General features: G+C 43.1%; 1 protein-coding gene across 1 annotated transcript in view; it reads left to right on the top strand.

Annotated features, from left to right (window-relative positions):
• Nucleotides 1-23,869, top strand: part of LOC145414237 (putative phosphorylase b kinase regulatory subunit beta) — a 286,779-nt gene that overhangs the window by 178,197 nt on the left and 84,713 nt on the right. The window contains exons 17-18 of the mRNA XM_080283817.1: nt 5,386-5,518; nt 22,552-22,691. Coding sequence (XP_080139943.1) covers nt 5,386-5,518; nt 22,552-22,691 — 273 coding nt within the window. The remainder of the gene's footprint in view (nt 1-5,385; nt 5,519-22,551; nt 22,692-23,869) is intronic.

Genomic DNA, 23,869 nt, shown 5'->3' with positions numbered 1-23,869 from the left:
ATAGTTACCATATTAGAGGGAGATAACCTAAGCTGACTCAACCAGACCTGACCTGACCTACAGTCAGTTTATTGTAAATGCCATAAAATAGGAAAATAATTTAACCTGACCTGACCTAACCTAATTTAAATGTAAATGCCCTAACAGTAGATACCCTAACTTAATTTTGATGTAGATGCCAAAACAGAGGAGGATAACCTAACCAGACGTGACATCCTTATTTTAATGTGCAGTCAACTTGGGCAATTTGCGGTTATTTTAGTCTAAATACCTACCATGACTTAGAAATTCTGTGAATTATAAATAACATAATATATGAAGAAATTTTCTTATGAATCTAACCCCTCAGCAAAGTGGCCCCAATGCTGGATAAGTGAGAGATTACTACGCCAGTGTGCTTTATATGGCGGGAAGGTAAGCCCTTAATTCACGCGAGGGTTACGTTCCCAGACCCTTCGCATGTGTGGTAAATTTGCGTATATGTTCTGCCCTTGTGTGCACATAATTACGCATGTCTACTAATTATATTACATCAGAATAATACTGTTTATGCACTAGATACACCTTATAAACTAGCATAAAGTATGAAAAACAACAAAAATGTTAAGAAATTTAACACTGAAACCTGACAAGCACAGGTGTAGGTGGAGACACTTCTGCAGTCTGGTGCACAAGCCCTCACTGCCTCCCATATGCTACATTCTGCCTTCTTTATTGTCCAAACAGTTGACTCATTCACCCCAAATATACGGTTCCAAGCCGCCAGTTCACAGGCACAGGTGGAGACACTTCAGCATAGTCTGGTACAATGGCCCTCACTGCCTCCCGTATGCTACGTTCCTCCTTCTTTATTGTTGGAACAGTTGACTCACCCCAAACACACGGTTCCAAGACATTTCACCACAAAGTCAATTCACTATCAAATCATGGACGATTCCCTGTCATTCTATAAATATATTTATTATTGATTAATTAATACTTTAATAACTAATTTTCAGGGGGATTTTATAACTCATATAAGTAAAAAACTAGTGTACTGTACTTGCTAAATAAACTGGTATGTAAATAAGTGACGGGGAATCGTCCTGATGGAGAATTGTCGCCAACATTCCTCCCTTAAGTTTGTCCAACACAACTTTCTGTCAGCAACATCACGTTACAGTCCGTTTTGGTGTGTTACCACATGCATCACTAGCACTACGCTTAGGCCCCATGTTGGCAGACAAGTCAAGCAATCACTGGAAGGCAGAAAAATAAGCCACAAATAACGATTCACAAGTCACACATTGTTCGACCGTCGGATTCAAACTGACTGTGTGGTGCATTGGTGGACCGAACTCCCACACACACACATATACATATATGTATGCACACGGGCAGCAGGTAGGCATTTTTATATTTTATTTATTTCTCTTGTATATTAAAATTATTTATTTGAATACTATAATTTTGTTTTAATTATTGTACGAAAAATTTGTGGATAACCGAAATCGTGTGAAAAAAGTTCGCGTGAATTAAGGGCTTACCACACCTATGTAGGTAGGGGGTAGGGTGGATTGAAGGTATAGGGAAGGACAGCTCCAAAGCTCTTATCATAACAAAATAGCAAATAAATAAATCGCCCAACAGGGAAATTTACCCGACGTAAGCATTCTAGGGTTAACCTGTCTTAATAAAATCAGTGGAGACAATCATCATTTTCTTTACCACTGTTCATTTCTCTCAAAGCCTCCATTACTTCTAGTGTTTGTATTTTATTCTTGTTTTAGTTATCATTGTTGATGTTTAACCATAGTCGGAGTGGCTTTGCATTGAGTGACATGTCTAATGGTTTCCTGTAAGCCAGGAAACCATTCAGACACTGGGCGGTAACCATATAACCAACCCATACATGTTCCCTACATGTCAACAAGTTAGTTGGCAGAACATTAATGCCCTTCCCTGCAAAACAGCTAACTCAAAGACAAATGGCCACCCCTTGCAGGTTCCATGGTGTCTGGCTGTAGGTAGATAGACAGAAGTGTCTGGCCAAGCAGACTTATCAACCACAGGTGTGGCCATCCTGTAAGATAGTACAGTACATCGTGTAGAAAACTGACACCCCCATGTCATAGGTAGCACCCCACCAGGGTTAGACCAAGATACTTCCCACAGCAAAGTACTGGGACATATGAGGAACTCTAGCTTCTATTGGATGTTGTAGCTGCTCCACCAAGGGTGTACAGCTCCACTATGTGTAGGTCCCATGTCAGCACCACTTTTTCTGGTGTAATGCCTGGGATCACTATATGTGCCAATTCTCCATTCTTAGTTTATATACAGTATATACTGTATATGTATACATATATATATATATATATATATATATATATATATATAGATAGATAGATAGATATATATAGATATATATATATATACACACTCAATCCTCGTAAATCGCGTGTTCATAAATCACGGATTTGTACAGTATATCACGGCTAAGTGGCCATCAGACTGCTGCCAACCATATATCTCTGTTAAGTCACAAAAATTGCGGACCTAGGCACCCAAGTGGGCCTTTTCCAAGGAGAACCGTAAACCGCGGCATTCAAAATGAAAATTACAACCCAGCAACCAATCACCACGCATCCATGGTGGCAAGTGTGCATACTAATGCCACCATGTTATTTTTGTTCTTGTCCCACCAGTCCACACACTACAGACTGTCGCCGTGGAGTTTGAGAGCTAACTGCCTTTTTTGTGCAACTTCCCCCCGCCTCCTACCTGCCATGGTCCCTCCCGACGCCCCGATGAAGCGCTTTAAGCAGTATGGCATCAAGAAGCTGCCGCCGTTGTCGTACAGTCAACGTTTGGAGCTCATTCATCATGTTGAGAATGGGGAGGAGTTTTCAAACCTGATGAAAGAGTTTGGGAAGAACAAGTGCTGAGAGGTTCTAAGTTCTTCCCAACACTGCCCCACTCCATTCACTTACGCAATTTTGTCATAGGATTAGGGTGAGATCCCTTAACATTGCTTATTTCTATTTAATACATGCACTGAATATTGCTAAATTTGTATGTTTGTGTTTGATGACGCCTAGATTGGCACCATCAAACACAAACACAAACTTACAAAGCTCTGGGGGCAGGTTGGCCGAAGTCCAGACCCAAATTAATTTTTCACATAAGAGTTATTATTCATAAATCACAGAATTCGCAAATCACGGCAGTGGTCCTGACCCAAGTTGCCACGATTTACGAGGATTGAGTGTGTATACTGTATATATATATATATATATATATATATATATATATATATACACACTCAACCCTCGACTATCACTCCCAATTGGTCCTGCTATGGCTGCGCTATAGCCGAAACCGTGATAGCCGAATTGAAGAACTTATGGAAATAATTCTAATTGGTGCCATGACCTCAATCTTTACCCCTAAGATACCCATTTTGTACCACATATTAACATACAATATTCCAAAAATGAGCATGTTTTATGATGTGATCATGATTCTTATAAATACCCCTCACAGTTGATTCACTGATGTTATATTTCTTCCCCACACTTCGCTTGGTCTCTCCATTGTCTATAAGTTTCACATTTCCAGTTTATCTGCATAACTTAGGTTCTTCCTTTTCTTTATTTCCCTGCCAGGTGCCACAGCATTATGTTGGGTGATGGTAGTGGGACAGGGATGGGGTATGTTGGCCATGGTCATATCATAAAAAAGATTATTGTTCTCGCTGTCACTGTTCACGGTCTGAGGGTGCGCACTTGAATGGTTTGGCGGGCAGGAGACTCGGTCAGGTGGCCAGTCAGCGCTTGGCTGGCGCTGACATCACACGACCAATCACGGAGTGAAGCTTTTGTTGGCTGAGCGGAGCACCGGAGCCCGGCCTTCTTGAAAATTTCGAGCATTTCCGGTGCGCGATAGCGGGCATTTAGTGCGTGATAAAGGTATTTGGGTAGTTTTTTATATAGGCGTGATAGCGAGATACGCTATAGCGGAACCCGTGATAGCCGAGGGTTGAGTGTATATAATATATAAGCTGCCACATGAAAGTTTTGCATAAAATTCCTTTTCTATTTTGACTGTAGACTTTTTCTTTCTAGCCTTTTAGTCACTGGATTCTTCAAGCCAGTAAATGGAATCTTTTTTTTTCTTCCCACTGGAAAATTTTATTCTAAAAATTGCAGTTTAGCACTTCTCTGCCCTTGGATTATCAGTAGATCACATTTTTTGTATCTGTACTTTTTTATAGTCAGAGGCCAGAATCCAAGAAGAGGTTCCCACAAATGTGTTCCTTCCTTATCGACCTATCTTCCACAATCAGGTTGCCCTCTCACCAACTTACACCTCCCTTATTGACGTACCTGTCCACCTCATACCATCTCATCCCTCTGTTTATCCCTTCTCGTTCCCCTCCATCCCACTTAGTTGATTTTTCATAGTAAGGTAAGTATATACATGTATCTGAATTCAGTATGTACAATACAGTAATCTCAATTATCTGGCATAATTCAGTCCCCCCCCTCCCCCCGCCACCAGATACTGCATTGGTACCCCCATTCGGCTGTCCTTTCAGCGTTGAGCCAGATATTACGTCACCACCCTAAGCTATCTATCTCAACCCTCTATCCCAAAAACTTTCCTGCAATATTACCCTTGAGTAAGGGTTAAAATCAAGCATAAAATACAATACAGTATTGATACAGTACATATACAGTACTTCAGTAGTACAGTACATAATATAATCCTAAGCCTAATCACCTGGTGTTGGCACTGCCACAAAAGCCACAAATTCTGCCATCACTCAGAACTAGGTTATGGTAGTCAGAGCACTTGGACATGGAGCACTGAGGGGTCACAAGGGAAGATACAGCACTGCAGCAACAAGCAAGGCACAGGAGGCCATTGGCTAAGCCACGGCAATGGGGGGTAACCATCGTGTGGGTCACAAATGCACAAGGCACAGATGCGTCCTCGTTATACGGCATCCAGTGAAGGACAGCTAGGGTGACAGTTGGCTTGATGCATTGGGTGGACCACTCCCGCAGCACACTGTGATTGGCTGGTGTATATTGCAGGGTCTGCCTGCACTCCAATTTGGTCCCACGGCTGAGCCAGATGATACACATTTCCGTTGAAAAATACATAGTACTGCCAATTGCTTCCTGCCCCTGAGGCGGATATTGCCCAATTTCGCTGGACATTGTTTTAATAGAGCTGAGCAGAAAGTGCCAAATATTGCGATAGGCCAGATATTGTGACGATGGAAAATTGAGAGGTCACTGTAATTGTTGTATCATTTACCAGACTATACTTCATTTCACTCTTCAGTATTTAATTCAGAGTATGTTTTTGTCAAGATTGTTTGTTTTTTCCCCACAGGACATGGAGCTCCAGAACACTGCAGAGGTAGTGAACTTGCTTCGCTCTGTGTCAACACTTCATGGCCAGACACAGTTGTTGGGCATCCTTTTAAGACGTGAGGGTCCAGACTTCCAGATAGATGGCACTTCAGGTCAGTACTTTTTTACAGCTAATTTAATTTGGTGGATAGTATTATCCTTATCTATGAGGATTAATTTTACAGATGGTTTCTTCAACACAGTACCACCTCAGATCTAATCTATCTTCTTTAAAACATGTAATTAATCATGGAATGCATATTACAGCTGTAGTAGATTAAGGAGGACACACGAAAGAAGTAGCAGCAGACGTATTGACCCTTTAAAGGTTGTGTGTTATAGGGTAGGTCATACCTTCTATAACTATTGTATGAGTCAAAGATAAGGACAGCAATGCAGGAAGGTATAGCATCTTTAAACACTGACTCCAAATTGCATACTGTACCAAAGTGAATGCAGTTACCATATTTGTATCATTTTCCATAGTAAATGTCCTTTGTATTCAGTACACTCAACATTTTAGGTCCTAATTGGATCATACACATTCACAAAACTATCAGTTATGTGACTTTTTTTTTTTTTTTTTTTTTTTTTTTTTTTATTAGATTTCTTTTATTTCTTCCAGGATTTCTTGGAGTTTTACTTTCTTTGTCTTAGTAGTGTATCCCAGCAATTTTTACCTCTTCATCAGTCAAGTTTAACCCCCACAAGAGGGCAGGGCATGAAGAAGCCCAAGGAAGATGTGAAAGGAGTCTAACAATAAAAACAACATAACATAATGTGCTCCAAATTACAGTATAAGAAAAATGAGAAAAATAATTGGATGGAACAAGAGAGATGGTAATTTTTTTATGGGGTGGAGCAAATAAAACAGTCATTTACTTATGTGGCAGTTGGCACTCAAAAGCTTGTATTATTACTTGAGCAGTAGATGGATGGCTACCATCAACCCTGGGAGGTACAGGTACTTCCTTGAAAGTAAAATGTAGCTACAAGCTTGGTAACTAGCCACACAGTCATCATTGAAACATACATTCAAAAGTACTTAGGGTTGAAGTCCATGCTGAGACTCATGTTACAAATTGTCTTACTTGTCTCAGTTTTCTTTTTTTCTAACAGTTGCCAGCATCTGATAGGAAGTAATTATCAAATTTGGGTATTTGATTTAGTTTCCAGTTCATAGAAAACGTCAGCTTTACCATGGGCAACCTCAGTATGGGGATTCTGTTTAAGAGTAAACATGGTGTCATTTATTTGAGTTGATTGGTGAATTATAGCATTTGAAACTAAAAGTACTGTACTATAAACATAACTTTAGATTTCACTTGTTACTGAGCTCAGGTGGACAAGTAGTGTTTCACAGTTCGTTACAGGTGGGACCCCTTATACGAGTAGGATATGTTAATGGAGGACTGCTTGAGAAGCGAAAATTCATATACTGTAACAGAGTATGTTACTTAAGGAAAAAATAGGGTTAACTGACCCTCACCAACCCAGATTATGTAAGAATATAGATTAGACACCTTATACACACCTATAATACTGTACTACCATATAATAATGTATAATTATGGTTATGGAAGCAGGTGGAAGGAGGAAGTTGCATGAATAAAGCTTGTAAATTTACTTGTAAAGTAGTATGAGTGCTGTCTGGTTGAGCCACCCTTAATTCTCTCCATCACCACTGAGGCTGGCTATGTTTTCTCAAACATAGGCACAAGAGAGATAATGATGGTGGCAGCATTATGGTAATGGCTAAACAATTCTCTCCCCTCTCTCTTTTGCTGGAAATGTCAGGAGAACTCCCACCTCCAGGAGCAATTCAAAAGATGAGCTTCTTGAATTTTCCACCTGCACCAAATCATTTTCTATCAAAGTCAGGTTTTTGTGCTCTCATCATCAAATTTGGATCTAAATTTCCCATTCTCATATCATCAGTTTGTCGTGTAACAGAGGCTCGTATAATGGAACCCATCTGTAAAATACACCGATTCCTTGGCTATTGCACATCATTCACGCCGAACATGGCACGTGATAATGGAATTTTGAGATAACGAATACAGAGAGCCTGTGGGATATATCCTAATTGGTACCAGGTACCCCAAGTGCAAACCTAGATTTTCCCTTTTATGACATTTTAGACCCACAAAATACATACATACTGTTATGGTAAGTACTGCAACAGAAACATACATGGGCATGGTTAAGTTAATAGAAAGTGCTGAAAAGAGCACCTTAAGAAAGAAACATGTACTATAGAGAGACCTTAGATAGGCTTGAGGTAAAGGGTTCTGAGTCAAGAGGGTGGAGAGTTAGTGGTCTCCACCACCTGGGATTAACTCTTCAACCAAAGCCATCAGAAACCAGACACTGCATCATCATTATCAGCAGAAACCAGTTCAGGCGCATGATAACAGATGTTTTTTAGCCAAAAAATGAGCTATAATGGCAGGAATACAGATTTTCATCCCACAGTGATAAGGAAAACTGTAATAACTAAGTGCACTGCAATCAACAGAACACTGAAATTTCTCAGAAATTGTAATACAGTGTAGTGTAATACAGATGAGTGTATTGGAGACTGCCTAAGATCAAGGAGGGGATTCATCTCATGAGGGACGCTGACCATAATTGAGGAGAGTCGTGTTGGCAGTCTGGCTAGGGATTGGGAACAGCACAGACTCCTATCTCAAGGGACACGAGTTTCACTGAGAAGGGACAAGGAGGGGTGTGGTTCATTCCAGACCCACCTCTCAGGTTAACTCTTTTCAGACAGTAGATGGACAGCTCGTGTTGGAGGCAAGTGAGTACAGTATAGAGCTCATTGAGCTGAGTACTTTGAGCAGCTGTATGTGGCTGAACCTCGTAGTGGAGAGCTTCCGTCGACTGGTGTACAACCATTGACTGCTGTCCCACCAATTGATAAAGCTGTGCCTTCTCTAGGTGAAATTAAGAAGGCAGTGGCTGGGTTGAAAAGTGGTAGAGCAGCTGGTGTTTGTGACATTCCAGCAGAATTGATCAAAGCTGGGGCTGAAGCCATGATGACGAGGTTACATGCAGTCATAGAACCCATTTGGCAGACTGGCATCATTCCTCCTGACCAGACAAATGGTTTGGTCATCCCTGTCTGGAAAGGAAAAGGAGACCAGCATGACTGTAGTAACTATCATGGTATTACAGTGCTCAGTGCCCTGAGCAAAGTTCTTGCTCACATTCTCCTGATGCATATCTGGGACCATTTACTGAAGTTCCAGAGTTCTGAGCACTCTGGATTCATGCCCAGGAAGTTCACTATTGACCATATCCTAGCTCTTTGAGTTCTTGTGGAACACTGTCTTGAGTTTTGACAAGTTCTGCTAGCAGCCTATGTGGATCGCAAGAAGGCGTTGACTCAGTGAATCGGGAGGTACTATGGGACCTCCTGTGACTCCGTGGGATCCCCGCAGGGGTAATCTGACTGACTGCTGGCTTGTACTCAAACACTGAGAATGCTGTCGAGTATGAGGAGGGAACATACGACTTCTTCCCAGTAAGATCTGGTGTAAGACAGGGATGTGTCCTTGCCCCCACACTTTTCAACACATGTATGGATTGGGTACTGGACCGGGCTGTGAGTCCAAGTCACTGTGGGATATCAATTGGCAGTTTCAGGGTTGCTGACCTTGACTTTGCTGATGATGCAGTTATCCTAGCGGAGTTGCTGGAGACACTGCTGAGTGCCCTCGAGGAATTTCATGAGAATGCAAAGCCATTGGGATTAAAGGTCTCTTGGGCCAAGACCAAGGTCCTGGCATTTGGTGGCTTGTTGGATGAAGCAGTTCAGTCTGTCCAAGCATATGGTGATGATATAGAAGTTTTGGAAAGATTCACTTATCTTGGATGTGTGATCCATAACATCGGTAGATCAGACAGTGAGATCTCTCGTGGCACTGGTCTGGCCTATGGGGTTTTGGATTCACTCAGTTTGGGTGTTTGGCACTGTTGTCATTTGTGTAGAAGGACAAAAGTTTGCATTTTCATGGTAATGGTGCTCCCCGTCTTACTTTGTGACCATGAGACATGGACACCAAACAGTAAGTTGAAGCAGCAAATTGACTCCTTTGGTACTGTCTTCGCAGGATCATTGGATATCGCTGGTACAACTGCGTGCATAACTAGTGACCACTCTGTGAGACTGAATCGAGGCCTATTACCCACATAATACATCAACACCAACTTCAGCTATGTGGGCACCTGTCCGGCTCTCCTGAGGCAGATCCTGTTTACAGGGACAGGGTGATCTCTGAACGAGTACCCCAGGGTGGAGGAGGCCAAGGGGACGGCCACTAACTCATTGCTGGAGCAAGTCGATCACTCCTATCAGGAGATACTTAGAGGAGGAAGAGTTGCTGCCTGGAGGGTTGCACAAAGGGATCGCATGGGTGAAGTCAGATTGTGGGTGAGGCTCTTCACCCCGCAGCATTTGTCGTTTCGTGACTCATGGATTGTATGCTGCTGGATTACTGTATATTTAGTGTATTGATGTTGTTGGCTATACAATCCTCAGGTTTTCCTGTCTTGAAAATATCAGTAAAATTGTGTGTGTTCACCGGGTTGGTCAGGATCACTTGATGGTCATGATCGTCAGCTTTTACCCTCCTGGAAGGGAGCTGAGAGCTCATATAGTCTGATCTAAGGGCAAGGCTGTGACCTTCACACACGCACACACCCGTCCCCTTGCTCAAGGGGGACAGTAACCACCCACTTCGTCAGTGAAACTTTTCGCAACCCGAGCGAGGCACGAACTCCCGTCCACCAGTTGGCAAGCGAGAACATTACCACTGCGCCAGCGATGTGTGTGTGTGATCATCCAACATATAGTGATCAAGGGAGTGCTGGGATATATATATATATATATATGAGCCTCTGTGGTAAGGTGGTAGAGTGTGCATTTTGTACACGGGTGGACCAGGGTTCGTGCCCCGCCAGGGTAATAAACTTTGGGAGTGTTCACCCGGCCACGTACTGCATTAGTTGACACCAGGAGTGCTGTGGTTGAACCAGTGTCGCTTACTGTAAAGTATGCTTGCACCCAGTCGGCTTGCGTGGGCCACTTACACTTGGTTCACAGACTGCACACACATCCAAAGCCACTCCAACACTATAGTTACACTAACGAGCACTTCTCACCCTACATACAATCTCTGCTAGACAGCCTAAGCCACTTGGTAGAGATACGTTGGCTGTATCATCCCGACTTCAGTTGGGATAGGCCGGTCCTGCAGTGGATACTCAAACGGTTGATGATGATGATCATATATATATATATATATATATATATATATACAGTATATATATGTATACAGTATATTTATATATATATATATATATATATACAGTAATCCCTCTAATATCCGAACGCCCAATATCCGAACATCCCCACTAACCGGACATAATCCTCCTGGGATCCAATATTCCCAAAATGGGCCAAAAACCGCAAAAAATTCGAAAAAAATCTGACTTTTTTCCCTTCCATAATTTGAAATTCCCGCCTGGCGCCAAACAGCTGTTACACCATGGTCCCTTCACCCCTTCCTTCCTCCCCCTCCCCCCTCCCCTGTCAGGTTGCCATTTGGTATTTTTCATTACCAAGTGTGGGCCAATTTGGTAATGAAAAATTCGTTTGGTAATGAATTAGAATAATGCATTACCAAATGGATTTTTCACATGTATGAGGATACACAGGATGGAGATGGTGGATTGTTTGCTCTCTCTGATTAATCTGCTACCCTACATAGTGTGAAAATGATCAACATGGTGTTAGTAACAAGGAGAGTGATTACATGTATTTCCACTTGTATATATAATCAGTGAAGAATATATGCTAGCTTTACGAATTTGGTAATGAAAAGTTATATTTGACAATGAAAGTTGAGGAGATTGGTAATGTGGCTGTTGCGATCTGGCAACTCTGTTACCCCACCAACATCAACAGTCACAGCTTAACTCCGATGGAGAGCAGATACTCATAACAGTGCAAGCCACAGGTGCTTGTTTTTTGTGAATAAACAGTGAATAAACTGCAATATCTTGCCACTAGAACACACGGGAATTTACAGTGTTGTGCAGTGTTAAGAAATTAGAATTTAGAGTGCAGAGGATTAACTGTGGACTGCAAACTGGCGGTTCAAACCAGTCCAAGAGCAAGGGACTTGTAAGTACCCAGAATATTTAATATTGTATAAACTCACCTCTAAAACCTCATTTTATGGTTCTTTTGCATTTATTTCAGTCTTTTATGTCCCTTATTGGTGTGATTTGGGTCTTAAATAGGTGCAATGCATGTCCAGAGGGAGTTGTATAGGTGTTTTTCAGAGTTAGGGTCCATAAGTACAAGTCCATAAGCTGGGGCCCAATATCCGGACAGGACCACTATCCGGACCTGCCTATGGCTCTATTGATCCGGATATTGGAGGGGTTACTGTATATATATATATATATATATATATATATATATATATATATATAGATATATAGATATATATATATATATATATATATATATATATATATATATATAAACACACACACAGTAATCCCATTAAGACTCAGACGCCCAAATCCCGGACACCTCATGTCCTGGACGTTTTGGTCTTCTGATCTGGGACACCAAAAATGGCCAAAAACATCAAAATGCAAAAATAAAGCCGATATGTGTTTGTCCCTACTCTAAATATGCCACGTTGTGATAAACAGCTGTGTTTTGGTGAATAGTTCCGGCGATGTCCGCTAGAGCACCCCATCCTCCCCAGTTCCCACCTACCTTACGTTGTGACTGTATGCTTGTCGCCATGGCTGCTGATGTGCTCGCTTTTATGGAGAACAGTGAATAAACTGCAATACCTCGTTACTAGACCACATGGGAATTTACGGTGTTGTGCAGTGTTAAGAATTAGAATTCAGAGTGCAAAGGATTAAGTGCGAGTAAACACTGGCATGTTTCAGGTAAGAGCTGTGTGCAGTGTTAAACAATTATACTTCACAGTGCAAAGGATTAAGTGCAGCGCAACACTGGATTGCTGTGCGTGCTTCAAGTGCACCTTCTTCACTGTCAGAGCCATAGAGGAGGTGGGTTAATCTTTGCAACAGCCACAAATGTGTCATAAGTACCCCGTACACTATTAAATATTTTCCATATTCACTTCTAATTTCTCATTCTCTGGTTCCATTTCATTTATTTCATGGTTTCTGCCCCTTATTTATGTGGATAGGGTCTTAAATAGGTGCTGTGCATGTCCGGTAGGGAGTCATGTAGGTGGCCTTCAAAGTTAGATTGGGTTGGGGTCTATAAGTACCAGGCCATGGGCATTTTTCCCAAGTCCCGGACATCCCTTTGGCTCTATCACGTCGGATCTTGGAGGGATTATTGTGTATATATATATATATATATAGAGAGAGAGAGAGAGAGAGAGATATAGATATATATAGATATATTTATATATATATATATATATATATATATATATATATATATATACAGTAATCACTCCAATATCCGGATCAATAGAGCCATCGGTAGGTTCGGATATTGGTTTTGTCCGGATATTGGGCCCCAGCTTATGGACTTGTACTTACGGACCCTAACACAGAGAAACACCTATACAACTCCCTCCGGACATGCATAGCACCTATTTAACACCCAAATCACACCAATAAGGCACATAAATGACTGAAATAAATGCAATAGACACATAAAATGTGGGTTTAGAAGTATGTTCATACATTAATAAACATTCTGGTACTTATGGACTCTAACCGAACCTAACCTAACCGAACCTAACCGAACTCTGAAAAACACATTCCTACTGCACATGCATGAGGTAAGTTTAGTATGGAAAGAAGTACAGTATGACACTTTCTGGTAAGTATAGTATGGGGAAAAATACAATATGAAACATTCTGGTAAATATAGTATGGAAAATAGTACAACATGAAACATTTTGGCTACTTACAGCAAGTCCCTGGCCACCTCGATGAATAACCGCCTCCTCTCGGACTCTGACAGTAAGAACGATTTCCTGAAGCACTTGCACTACACTCTTCCTGAAGTCTTGCACTGAACTTAGTCACTAACACACAGAAGTCCGTTCTTTTCACAGTGTTCACTTTAGTCCAAATAATGTTCCATTAAATTTAAGTGTTGCACATTAACTTTTCCCAAGTTTTTAAGTTTCCAAAGCCAAAACAAAGAAGGTTAGTTACGTTAAATTTCTTTTCTACTTAGTCTTTTCTCCCAACTTGAAAACCTTAACACAACACACCGTTTTTTCACTGCACAACACTCAAAATTCCCGTGTGGTCTAGTGGAGAAGTTCTTGCTGTTTATTCACTGTCAGAGCCCGAGAGTATCACTGGCAGGCGTCCAAGGGGTGCATCGGTGGGTAGTGGTGATGGCGTACCGACTACAGAAGACTCTGAAGACAGCCGCAAACTCACGTCGAGCGGTGACTCCACTGTAGCTGATGTGCTGGGCTGTGGCTCGGGCATGAGGGCCTGTCTTGGGAGGCAACGGAGTGGAACCAGGGCTTGGCACAGCGGGGTCACGGGCCTGAAAAAACTGTCAATCGTTGACTGACGCAAGGACCGACGATTCTGGCGATTGATGATGCGCTGCCGGAAAGCACGCACTTCCTCCCACGAGTCCCAAGGGCCCCATCTCCCTGTCGCAGTCCGGGTGTTCCAGGTAGTCTAGGACGAACTCTAGATGTTCCCGGAGTGCGCTCAGCTTGGGGATGGCTGGAGTAGTGTCCTGCTGGGCGGAGTCTGCATCATCATCGCAGCCGTCGTCGGAATCTTCAAGTTCGGGACTGACACCAGCAACCCGAAGACGCGATCTCGATATCAGACAACGTCTGATACCCAGGATCGCCCTCGTGCCGTCCAACCACTCACGAACATCGTCCACATCAACATCGTCGCCGTGCGTACGCCGTGCATGGAAGTCATCCACGTCAAACCCTAGGAAATCGTACTCCACATCTGTTCCGAGAAGCAGACGAGACCAACCATTTTCAAGAGTTTTCACAGGGACTTCCTTCCATGCACCTAGCCCAGTTGTACAGCGCAGACTTGATGTTGTAGCGCGAAGGTTTTCCAAAGTCCGCTTGCCTCGAGTGTCACGTCCTTCCCTGCGCTCGTCCTCGTCCTCGAGAACCACCATCACCTCGTCCAGGAACTTCCGACGGTACAGGCGCTTTGTTGCCACGATCACTCCTTGGTCCATTGGTTGAATGAGAGCAGTCGTATTAGGTGGCAGAAACATGCACCTAATACGGCCATTCTCAGCAACCAAGTCCTTGTCGCACGGGTGGGCAGGTGCATTGTCGAGGAGAAGGAGAGCCTTTACCTGGTCGCGAGGAATTCCCAGTGTCTTCGTCTGGTAATGTATGACCTCCTTGACGAAGTGATGGTGAAACCAGTCTTTGAAAATCACAGCTGTGAACCATGCTTTCAAAGAATGGTACCATACGACAGGAAGGACATCCATCACCCCACGAAGGCACCGAGGCTGCTTTGCACGGCCAACAATAACGGGCTTAAGCCGGTGCATGCCGTTAGCATTGGCACAACACAAAGCAGATATCCGTTCCTTAGAAAGCTTGCGGCCAGGTACACGCTTCTCCGTCTCATCGGCGAGAGTGTTCGTTGGCACCGAGCGATAGAATAGGCCAGTTTCGTCAGCGTTATAGACTTGACCGAGAGTGAGGCCCTCCTGTCGATCAAGCCTTTCACCTTGTGCCGAAACTCGTCCACTCCATCCTCGTTAGCGTCCAATGCTTCGCCATGTGCTTTACGGTTAGTAAGGCCATGTCGCAACTTGAACGCGAAGAGCCAACCCTCGGATGCCTTGAAGTCTAGGGCGTCGTGAAGCCTTGCAAACTTCTCAGCAGCAGCCTTCAGCTCCGTTCCACGTACCATCACACCAGCTGCACGTTGCTGTCGATGCCAAATCAATGTGGAGCGGTCGATCTCTGCATACTTGGGAGTAAACATAACCTTCCTCTCACGTTGCGTTTGCTTCTCGACGAGAAGTCAGCCGTGTACTGCATGAGCTTGTCTCGGGAACGCTTGATATCAAAACAAAGTCGACCGGGCCAGGTTGAACTCGCGGAGAATGCGAGAGGAAGACCAACCCGCATCAACCTTCTCCAATATCTCCCGTTTCTTCTCCAGAGTCAACACCACTCTCTTCCTTTTCTCAGGAGGCGGGGCCATCATCACACACACTAAGAGTAGGGCAGAGAGCAGCAGGAGGCCTTGCAGCAAGTACGGCACCACCACAAAAGCGAGCACGTGGGCAGCCATTACGAAGAGCGCAGGTCCAGTCACGGTGAGAGACAGGCGGGAAGTGGGGAGGATGCAGCGGCGCTCTATCGGACGTCGGAGGAATGACGAACCAAAACAATGCTCTCACGCGGCGCGCGCGGCAAGTTCAAATTACGGACGGCAAAAAATCGTTTTTTTTTCCAATTTTTTTGGATTTTCGGACCATTTTGGGAATGTTTGATCCCAGGACGATAAGGTTCGGTTAGTGGGGATGTTCGGTTATTGGGCGTCCGGATATTAGAGTGATTACTGTATATATATACACAGTAAAAGTCCTGTAATCTGAATGTCAGGGGACCAATGGTCTTTCGGACTGTTTGGAGGGACCTCCGAAAAAATTAGAAATATTGTATGTACACTCATCATCACTAATTTCTGCCCAGGGGTGCCCCATTCCAACTTCTGTATACCAGGAAAGAGGGGGTGGGGACAAAACGAGCTCCACCCGGCTCTGCCGCACCTCCCAACCCTCTCCCATACCCCTACTCAACCCCCCCACCCATCATTCTTAACTGGCAGTTACATCTCAAGCTGATTTCATGCATAACACTCTTGATCCCACTACTAATACAAACATAGAACACTAGGATATGTAAAAAGTATATGATATAACTATCAGCATGCTGCAGCAAGAAATTCATGCATTATGACGTTGACAGTAAAACAAAAACGTTAACAACGGCTGCCTCAGGCCTCATGTGTTGGGTGCACTGCTTTGTAAACACACACACATACACATATCTTTGTATGGGATGGGAGAGTAACAAGAGGACATGGAATGAAACTGAAAGAGCCAAATTGCTTGAAGGATATCAAGAAATGTAGTTTTCCATATAGGTGCATAGACCCGTGGAATAGCCTGGACAAAGAGATCGTCCAGCAGTGCCGTTTCTAGCCTTTTGGGGGCCCTATGCGAAATGCTGTTTGGGGACCCCTATTTTGTGAAACTATGATGGGGGGATTCCAAACCCTCCAAGGTGGTCTGGGGGCATGCCTTTAACATTTAAATGCATCAATCTGGTGCACTTTAAGAGGAAAAGAGGCTAGGTCCGTGAAAAACTCTTAACATATTTTTTTCTCTCAAATTCATATCAAACAATTCAAGTTGACCACAGCAATTTAAACCTACAGAAAATGATAATAAATGGGACACACTGGGGCTCTCCTACAGGAGAATCTGCATTATAACATCTCCCAAATGCGCATAAGTGTGACAGATGCTGCATTTTCCTTAAAATGTTTATTTTTAATCTTAGGAAATGTTAAACTTGTTAAGGAATCAAAATTTAGGCAAACATTGCAACTGATAATACTAAACATGTAAAAATATCCCTTCCTGCCCCCCCCCCAAAAAAAAAATAAATAAATAGATTAGGCCATTACACAGAGTGAACATATATTAGGCCATTACACAGAATGAACATAAAATAATTAGGCCATTGCACAGAATGAACTTAATGACACTAGCATCCATACAAGAGTACATATAATAAAACACATAACAAGTAATATATATGTTGCGATTAATGTGGAGCATGTAGTACCACAGGCAGCAACTGTCTGGTGAAACAAACTATGTGCATTAAGTCCTTGTATTTGGACGCATTTTACTTTGACGCCTCATTTTTCGCTCAAGAAAAAAGTTTCCGAGTTGTCACAATTCGCAAATTTCCCCACAATTCGATGCTCCCAACCGGCAGCCGACGATGCATACCAATGCTCATTTTGTTGGTGGCCATTTTGCAACCACCCTGCCCTCTACCGACACAGTGGCGGTACTACAGACCCACACGCCATTGCTTGTTTTTGTGCTGTGTTCGCCTCATGGCTCGTGGTTTCTCGACCCACACCTGGACGACTGTGCTTCTACGTTTGGGATGGAGCGCGCCAGTGAGGTACAGCACGCGGAGCGAAGAGCTGAGGGGGATGGTGCAAGGCCATCACAGCGGCCTAAGGAGAAGCAGGCGTACAGGGTTGGCCAGAAACATCGCCGGTATTCAGCGGCCAACAAGGGAAGGATTTTGCAGCTCCTCGAGGAGGGGTTGATAGCCCCTGAAATATGTTGCCTGACAGGGGCTCCTGAAAGCACCATAAGGACACTCAGGAAGAACGTAGAAACTCTCAAAAAAGCAGGTGAGTGCATGTTAAATAATAATAAAGTAAACGTGTCTGCGTTGTTTTTGGTCAACCGTTATTTCTGCCACTATTTTTTACTGTATCAGTATTCACCTAAGAGGTAAGTTTCTAGAGGTAACCAACGTTAACCAACCAAGTCTTGGTTAGAACAGTTCAGGGACTGAATATACAGTACAGTCAGTTAGTAAATCAATCATTTCCTGTGGCATCCCACGTGATGCATAGGGCCTCGATGAACTCTCTCCACTAATATTTGTCTCTTGCCATCTCCTTCAGGTCCCACCAACACTCCAAACAGATTTCAACATTCCAACAGTTCACCAAGCCTGTCTAATCCTCTCCTCAAGTTCATTGTTTAATGATCCATTAGATGATAAAATCGTTCCCAGATATTAAAAATTTTCTACATTCTTCACCACATTAATCCCAATTACACAATCGATTTTGTTCTCCACATTCACATTAATAATATACAGTACTGTACTGTAATGGAAATTGTTAACATTGGTTATTGCACTTATAAAGTTACTGTACATTATACCCTTAAGGGTGTACTGTTTAAGTGTTGCCTTATAAAAAAAAATATATATATATATTTCTTCCGTGTACAGTTGATTTTTGGGTGCTGTTATGCATGTGTGTTTATGCCAATAATTGTCCAAAGGTTACGATCAGGACCAAGTTCCTCCTTACCAACAAGATAGTGATTGTGGGGTCGTCTGTGGTAAGACATGTCATGGTTATAACAGAAGACTACCTTGTCCACTGGCTCGACAGCCAGAGCCGGGCAGGTGTGAGCATCTCTACCAGGGCCATCAAGGATGAGGCACTAAGGATATACACTGCAGTTTGCAGGAAGAAGAATATAAACCCGCCTCCCACGTTCAGAGCTTTGTCAGGGTGGCTCCTCAGGTTTAAGAAAAAGTGCGAGGTAAGGTGCATCGCTTATCACGGTGAGGCGGCCTCTGCTGATGTAGATGAGGCTGCTAGCTTTCCAGAGGAGGCACACAATATTGTTGAGGAGGGTGGGTGTTCATGGCACCAGGTCTATAATTTTGATGAAACCGGCATCTTCTGGAAGTGATTGGCAAGATACACGTACCTGACGAAGGGACAGAGGCAGCCAGTTGGCACGAAGATGAATAAAGAGCGGCTGAGCGTCTTACTCACTTGCAGCCCTTCTGGCTCACACAAGATGAAGCCACTAATTATCCACAGGTTCCATAAACCTTGGCTCTACAGACACTGCAACATGAAAAAACTCAGTGTTTACTGAGAGGCCACACCGCGAGGCTACATGGTTGAGAGTCTGCCTCACGAGTGGTTCGACCGGTATTTCGTCCCAGACACACAGAAGCACTGCAGGAAAATGAATCTGGCATTTAAGTTTGTCCTTTTTATGGATAATGCAAGAGCACATGCCAAATATCTTGTCGACCGTCACCCTGACGTCCATGTTGTATTCTTACCACACAACACAACTTTAAAACTCCAACCCCCTAGACCAAGAGATCATTGCCAAACTTAAGAACATGTTCTACTCTAAGGTGCATGACAGACTCAGGAAAGAGACAAGTGACAACACAATTCTGTGTCAGATTCAGGAACAAGAGGAAGATTCTGACGTCGACGACGACCCACACCTCACACCCGCAGCCACACCAGAGTCTCAGGAGCTTCCCAGCAGTCCACTGGCCACACCAGCAGCAATGTCTCCCAGGCTGGAACAGTCACAAACTAGTCCAGAGGAGTCCAGACCAGGCCCGTCCTCAAGGCCAGACCGGTCGCCTGGCACACCCACACCCCCACCACCACCTGCCGATTCTCGACCTGCCAAGACAACAAGTCACTTCTGGAAGGAATTCAACATAAAAAATGCAGTGGACACAATGGTCGAAAGCTGGAACAAAATTACCCCAGCCACTATAGCACATGGGTGGAAGAAACTTTTCCCTCACCTGACTGTGGAAGGTGAGCGGCAGAGGGAAGAAGACACTCAGGCGGCTGCAGTGGAAGCTATCAGAAATACAAGCCAAGACACAGCAGAGATGGACGAAATGGCTGTAAGACAACACTTGACACACTACAACCTAGACTCAGGTGTGGTAGGCATAACAGAAGAAGAGATGAACTTTAGTGAAGAGGAGAATGAAAGGCCAGAGCACACTGCAGAGGGCAAGATGAGCACGCAGAAATTGTCCCACACCCTGCCCACCATAACCAACATCCTCTCCCAGATAACAGGCAAGATGAATTCCTAGAGTTGGTGAACGACACTGTTGCGAAAGATGCATTTGAAAGACTTCTTGTCTAAAATGAGAAAGTTTTACCCGGCTGTAGCTGATGTTGCTCTGACGTATGTGCTGGTGTTCTCTCATACATACACCCACCACAAATTGACTGAAGACCTACCCACAGAATTGCTATGGGAGAGTTGTCTGTCTTTGCTTTGTATTTCCACTTCTACGAAATGAATTTTTGGGGCAAGAAGTAACTGACAAGTCCTCTGGTGTTGGCGGGAGGTGTTGAAACACTCAGCACGTCAGTGCTTGCCCAGAAGCGAGAGTGGGAGTATGTGTTTCCGTCACTCAGAGCTTGCACCTCCCTCCTTTTTTGTATGCATTACTGTTTGCCCTGTTATTTTCCTAGAGTTGAGGCATCATGCCTGGAAAGTACTGCTCAGGGGATGAGAGAGTCTGTATCATTGCATAGAGGCAGGATAATGTCCCTGTCAACATGATTTGTGAATGCACTGGACGTGCAAAGTAGACCATCATGAAGATTCTTGCTGCAGCGCGCAGCCTGCCACCTGATGTTGTACCAGAGCACAAGCATGGCGATGGAAAGAAGAGGACGACTTCCAGAGGTACAGATACGCTTCTGAAGATGGAAGTAATCAGGAATCCTCAACTGACTGCAGCAGAATTGGAAAGAATATATCTCCATCTGTTACAAGACATCTCAATTCGAACTATCCAACACCGCTTGCAGAAGGAGCTGGGTTTGCCAAGCCGCAATGCAGCCAAGAAACCGCTTCTCACTGACCATGTGAAGAAGCAGCGCATTCAGTTTGCCAAGAAGTATGCACACTGGACATCGGATGAGTGGAGAAAAATTATGTTTTCCGATGAAAGCACATTTCAAGTGTTCCAGGTGTGTTCTGCCAAGGTTCGTTGCCCTGCCTATCTGAGTCGATATGACCCTGCTTACATGGTGCTGACTGTTAAGCACCCACAATCAGTAATGGTATGGGGGTGTTTCTCAGGTGAAATGGGAAGGGGAGGCCTCTACTTTCTTCCTAAGAACTTGATGAGGAATGGTGGCCGGTACATTCAAGTTCTGACAGATCATTTGTTAAACTTTTTCGCTATTCATGGGTGCAACATTTTCATGCACGATTCAGCTTCATGTCACAGGTCAAGAAAGGTGGCAAAATGGCTTCAGGGTAATCGGATTGAGGTCCTCGACTGGCCTGACAACAGTCCGGATCTAAATCCAATAGAAAACTGCTGGGCAATCATGGCAGAGGAAAAGACACCCAATCCGGACAACCTCAGGACTGAACTGACAGATGTCTGGTGCAAAGAAATGTCCTTAAATTACTTTAGAGATCTAAGTGATTCCATGCCAAAACGCATCCAACTGGTCCGGAAAACCAAGGGAAACATGATTTCATATTAATGAATGGCATTTCATGAACAAACATTGTGATATACTACGATTTCTGTGTTTTTTAATACCTTGTTGGGGGGGGGAGGTCCTAAGTCAATGTGCGGTAACTGTACCTATGTCAGCAAAGATTTTCAATGCTGTTGAACTTGAAAACTAAACACTGAGCACGGCTTACTGTGGAGCATGACCTTCGAGTATCTTGTCTAATACTCCTCCTCAAATTGAGAAATTTGTTTGCACAAAACAGACACAGCCTTCACACCAAAGCTGAATACTGGTTATTACAATTAAAACATGGTGTTAATGCTTACTTGCCAATTGAAGTAATGTGTATTTTCTTCACATGGTAACTGAAGTTTCACTCCAGTGTAGTATCATTGTACATTGACTATGATGTTCACGTTTAACTGCTTAATAAGGTCATTATAAATTCAGCCATTTGATTTACAGTTTCACTCTAGTGTAGTATCATTGTACATTGACTGTGATGTTAATGCTTAACTGTTTTTTAAGGTCATTATAATTTCAGCCATTTGATTATATCCATTGTAGTACCATTGTATATGAAATTAGTCTTAATACTGATACTTAACAGTGTGTATGTAGTTAGCGGGTCTAAATTGTTTTAAAAAGGAAAATCTGGGCTTGCCTGTGGGATACTTGGTATCATTTAGGATAAATCTCATAAATTCCGTGCTTTTGTTATCAACAGTTCCATTATCACGCACCATGTTTGGTACCAGCTATGCCCAATAACCAAGAGATCATGATGTGTATAATATATATATATATATATATACACACACACTACCTCATATACTGTATTTTCTTATGTAGTTATTTATTTTTATATTTATTTTACAGTACCAGTATAGTTTGTTTAAAATTGAAAGTAAGAAATGAGCCATGTCTCTAAAGTCAGAAAGCTGGCACAGAGTAAAGACAGCCAAGACTGACAGCTTTGAGGTTTTAGTGGTTGTGAGGCTGGAGCGATTGCGGCGGGAGGCGAGCGAGTGCCACTTCTGGGGTGCCATGAGGCTTGCAGCAGCACTTTTGGGCAAGCTCTACCCTTCAGTCACCCACATTACCACTATCTTGGTTCAGGGTTGCCAGGTGATGCATTCAGCTAGAAATGTAGAAATTTGTTACCATGCTCAAGATTGTGTTAAGGGAATTCTGCTGGGTTAAAAATACTACAGTTTTGTTTGTTTGTGATGAGCTGCACAGTTTACAGAAACATATTTATGCTTTCTGTAATGTCTAGTATAACATGCTTCTGCAGACTGTGTGTATGTACAGTATAGCTTCAGACTGGACTTGAAAGCTGGGCTTACCCTCCTTTTGTCCCAGTACACTGTACAGTATTAACAGTGTGAAGGAGTGATGAAAACTTTTACTAAGTTAATAATAACTGCTGGCCTGTGAAAAAGAGATAAGCAGAACCTGGGCCCCTCCTGTAACAGCTACAAACATGGAAAAGTTAAAGAAAAAACACACACAGAACAAAGATTTGAGACTATGTAATAGGATGTACACTTGCAGAAAAAACAGTGTTTACACTAATGCCCTAAACGTTCTGGAAGTGGGTCGAACTCTTGTGATGATAGTTGCGTACACTCAGCTGCAATATTGGTAGCCCTGCTGGAGGTCACCAAGTATATGATTTGAGTCTTCGAATGAACACCCTGCATTAAGACAGTAGTGTAAACAACCTTCATCTAAATTAATATATTCAGTTTCCTAAGGGCATACTATCTAAAGATGAGAATTTATGATATTAAACACCTCAGTGAAATTTGATATTTTGTTATGATTACCTCAACACACTCAAACACACATACACAAATACATGAATATGAAATTTCTTTGTGGTGCCTGTCACATTATGACGTTTGACCCACAACGAGACAATCGGCTCTGACACTCCAGTGCAACGAACAGTCTCTCTAGAGCTGTGACCTTCAACATAAAATGCAGTAGTGGACAGTCACACGTCCTCAGAGATGTTCATCACTGGTATCCAGTGTTGTGATATTCATTTATTACTGTACTTGGATGGTCTCTCCATCATTACCTCTGATTTCATCCATGATATCTGGCAACTAATACAGAAATGTTTTACTACAATTTTGAACCACTTTTGAGCACAATGAATCCCAAAACAGTTCGGCCATTGCTTACAAAATGCTTCAGTAATATTCTAGGAAAAAACTGTAATTATCAGGGGTGTAAAATAAAACTTACCTGACCTCCTCCTTACAGCTAATCCCTCTGCTCACAGTGTTAATCTT

The sequence above is a fragment of the Coenobita brevimanus genome, chromosome 98 (genome assembly GCF_032717465.1).
Source record: "Coenobita brevimanus isolate Jiangsu-jjx chromosome 98, ASM3271746v2, whole genome shotgun sequence".
NCBI classification, from domain to species: Eukaryota; Metazoa; Arthropoda; class Malacostraca; order Decapoda; family Coenobitidae; genus Coenobita; species Coenobita brevimanus.
Note: the sequence above shows the minus strand (reverse complement) of the source record. Positions and strands in the feature narration are given on the sequence as shown.